The sequence below is a fragment of the Mastomys coucha genome, unplaced genomic scaffold (assembly GCF_008632895.1).
Source record: "Mastomys coucha isolate ucsf_1 unplaced genomic scaffold, UCSF_Mcou_1 pScaffold21, whole genome shotgun sequence".
Classification (NCBI taxonomy): domain Eukaryota; kingdom Metazoa; phylum Chordata; class Mammalia; order Rodentia; family Muridae; genus Mastomys; species Mastomys coucha.
The window spans coordinates 144,605,997-144,609,986 of NW_022196904.1; the positions used below are offsets into that span (position 1 = coordinate 144,605,997).

General features: G+C 33.3%; 1 protein-coding gene across 1 annotated transcript; it reads left to right on the forward strand.

Annotated features, from left to right (window-relative positions):
• Nucleotides 1-1,823: 1,823 nt before the first annotated feature.
• LOC116101088 (olfactory receptor 5B3-like) lies at nt 1,824-2,750 on the forward strand. The gene has a single exon (XM_031384774.1). The coding sequence runs from the start codon at nt 1,824-1,826 to the stop codon at nt 2,748-2,750; it is 927 nt and encodes a 308-aa protein (XP_031240634.1).
• Nucleotides 2,751-3,990: the final 1,240 nt, after the last annotated feature.

Here is a 3,990-nt window from a genome sequence, read left to right on the forward strand (position 1 = left end):
ATTATTTTGTGTATATCTTCTGTACTATACTGTACACTTGAATTTCATTGAAGGTTTGAAACACACAGAAAGACAGAGACAGACAGAGAGACAGAGATATAGAGACAGATCAAGGGAGAGAGAGAAGAAGGAGGAGTAGGAGAGAAAGAGAAACAGAGAAACCCAGACATGCTAACCATCTTGAATATGTTTTGTAGTTGAAATTCAAATAAAGAAATATTAAATATGTTTACTATATTAGAAAAGTTCAAGTCAATATTTGAGAAGATGGAGTATGTCAGCAGTGTTGGTATAAGTTCTAAAATCTGCCAATAATGTGGGACTTTTTCAAGTCTCAGAATCTATGATATTTGACTATGATATGACAGTAGCAAAAAGAGATTGAAGATTAAGGATAATGAACTCTTTTTCCCAAATGAAAATGAGAATTTCATGGAGGAAAATATTTCAAAATAAGTTGCTCAGAAGAATTTCAGAAGAAGTTATATGTTAGTAGTAAGGAAACAAATTCTAGAGCATGCAATCACTGACACTTAAGAGGTTCTAAGAGCAGAAAACTTGGACATGCAAATATCAACATATCTCTCATGACAAATGAACCTCTGCATTGGTAGTACTGACCTTGTTCAAATGTGGTATTTATTGTCCTATTATAATAGGAACACTACAGCCTTAGTCACCTGTAGTAAATACTGAAATGTCAAATTTCTATTATATACTACTTTATTCTAGCAAAGCTAACTAAAAGTAAGTCTCATTTATAATCTTCACATTTCAGATGGAAGTATGATGTTGTGAGAAAAATGTCAGATATCTGTTGCAAGGATCTGAATTCTCTGCTGAATATACCTGGGGATATATATCAATTAGACTCATAATCTCCCAGATACCTTAGTATTTTATCATGCATTGAAATGTGATATCATTCAATAGTTAAGCTAATCTTTAGCCATAATTTATAATCATACATATGCATGAATGCACAAGTAATAATCATAAACTAGTACAGAAAAAAGCCACAAGTCAAATAAGTATCATAAATTAATTATTGGTAATTTTTGTCATTAAAAGAGGACTCATGTCATTAGTCAGGATTCTATTTGCTTGGTTATACCTCTATATAAAGTTAAAATTATTGTGAACAGCATGATGAACAAACTAATCACTAAGTTAATTGTTAAATGCTAAAATTGAGTTAAAGGTTAAGTTTTAAGTGAAATCCACTTTAGACCTACTTCAGAATTATTCATCCTGAGTCAAAGTTACATATGACTACAGAAATGAGAGTGCAACTAAGAATCATGCCACTATTAGTGAATTACTCACTTTCTTGTGATAATTAATTTGCAGGAATGGAAAAAGAATCAATAGTGAATGTGTATTATGAAAGCACAATAAAAATGTCCATAGTAATTTTTTGATAGGTAAACAAATGGAAATGTGAGGTTTAAATGTAATTAGGAGAAATGAACTATGAAACAGTTTCAACTGCACTAATCATTTTCATCAAGTTATTAAATTGTTTATATGTTTGCTTACAAATTCATAAAATGTTAAAGTTATGTACTTGATCTATGTGTCATACTGTGCTAACACATTATCCTTGGTACTCATATTTTGAAAAATCTTGGGGTAAAATTTATAGCTACAATGACAGAATACATACTATCTTCATATCTTGTAATTACTATTTCTTTATTGCATTGCCCTTTTTTATATTTTATTGCTGCAGAGATTGTTCATCTTCATATCTTGTAATTACTATTTCTTTTCTTTATTGCATTGCACTTTTTTATATTTTATTGCTGCAGAGATTGTTCATCATGATTGAGAACAGGACAGAACTGACAGAGTTTCTTCTGCTGGGACTCACCAATGACTCAGGTCTACAAATTCCACTCTTTATCACATTTCTTGTCATTTACACAATCACTCTGGTGGGAAACCTGGGGATGATCCTGTTGATTCTCATGGACTCAAGGCTCCACACTCCCATGTACTTTTTTCTAGGTAATTTATCTCTGGTAGACTTTTGCTACTCTTCAGCAGTCACTCCAAAAGTCATGTCTGGTTTTCTTATAGGAGACAAAGTCATTTCCTACAATGACTGTGCTGTTCAGATGTTCTTCTTTGCAGCATTTATTACTGTAGAGAATTACCTGTTGGCCTCAATGGCTTATGATCGCTATGCAGCAGTATGTAAGCCACTACATTATACCACCACCATGACTACAAGTGTGTGTACATGCCTGATCATTGGCTCTTATGTCATTGGCTTCCTGAATGCCTCCATCCACATAGGAGATACATTCCAGCTCTATTTCTGTGAGTCTAATGTAATCCATCACTTTTTCTGTGATATCCCAGCAGTCATGGTTCTCTCTTGTTCTGACAGACATACCAGTGAGCTGGTTCTTGTCTACATAGTGAGCTTCCACATATTCTTTGCTTTTATAGTTATTTGGATATCCTACGTGTTCATTTTTGTCACCATCCTGAAGATGCACTCAGCTGGAGGACATCACAAGGCTATATCCACCTGTGCCTCCCACTTCACTGCAGTTTCCATTTTCTATGGAACTAGTATTTTTATGTATGTACAGCCTAGCTCCAGTCACTCCATGGACACAGATAAGATTGCCTCAGTATTCTACACCATGGTCATCCCCATGCTGAACCCTCTGGTCTACAGCTTAAGGAATAAGGAAGTGAAGAGTGCATTCAAAAAGATCATTTTAGATACAACATGATCTTTATGATTTTGAGTTCTCACTTCAGAGACTTACCATACTTGAATTCATTGTTTCCTGATATTATCTAGTTATTTAGTTATGTTTCAAATATACCTTTTATACAAGTTGTAGGAAACATTGTTTTACAATAACCAACAAACAGGAAAAGTTTCATTCAGAAATACATATCTGAATGAGAATTTCTAAAATAGTCAGGAGTTAGTTACATAAATTTTCCATGAAGATATTGATGAATTCACTTTTTTTCTGGCATTTTGCACTGAGATGTCAATACAAAAAGCATATAAGTGTATAAAGAAGCTTTTCAGAAGATAATAACATGGGCATTCTGTAGTGAAAGGCACTCTGAATGTTAAAAATTATTCAGAGTTAAATGAAACATGGCTTCTCTGGAGGTTATTATTATCTACTTATTTGAGTGGACTCAGATTAATCCAGGTAAGTCATGAGGCATTGCTTATTTATGTCACAAATAGGTTCTCAAAAATATCTTGTACTTACAACAAAAGATTAATAATGACTTGCCCCCAATGTTTGTGGCCAGTGTCTCATCCACTTTAGACTTACTGAATAGAACAAAAATCAGTGAAAGGGCTAGTTCTTCCTCACATGGTATTTGTGGCTGAATCTCTCTTTTTCCCTCGTGCCTGAGAAACCCTCTATTATTTCTTTTCCTTTTATCTTTTCACTCTTCCCACTCTCTGTTTTCTTCCCCTTTCTCTCCTTCTTTGACTATGGCATATATCTTCTCTCACTCTTTGATATGAGAAATTTTATCTGAGCTTCAAAATTGTCATTAGAAAATTCATTCCTCCCTTTCATAGGATGCTGAATTCAGATTGAATTAACTACCTGCTTTCTTTAATCCTTAGACTTGTGTCAATATATTAGGGGTTTTATACATATCACTATCATGAAACCATACCCATAATATATTTATGCTTCATAAATACATCTTTTTCACTAGGGATAGCCCAGAAAATATCCAGCAGCATTTATTGCCAATAATTTAGCTTCTAATTTGGATATAAAGATGTCAATGATACATATTACTTGTTTACTTCACTGTCATTCCAGGAGTCCTGTTTCAGAATATGCATTATGAAATGACAGAGCCTTCTTTTTACACATTTTACTGAAATATGTACTACATTGATACTTCTTTTGTATTAGTATTTCTGCTTGACAGTGTTTTTTTATTTTGATTTCAGAAGGATAATTTGTCAGAGTAACAAGA

What these genes read in the sequence shown, in the direction of transcription:
- LOC116101088 (XM_031384774.1), top strand. Translation starts at nt 1,824, where the DNA reads ATGATTGAGAACAGGACAGAACTGACAGAGTTTCTTCTGCTGGGACTC.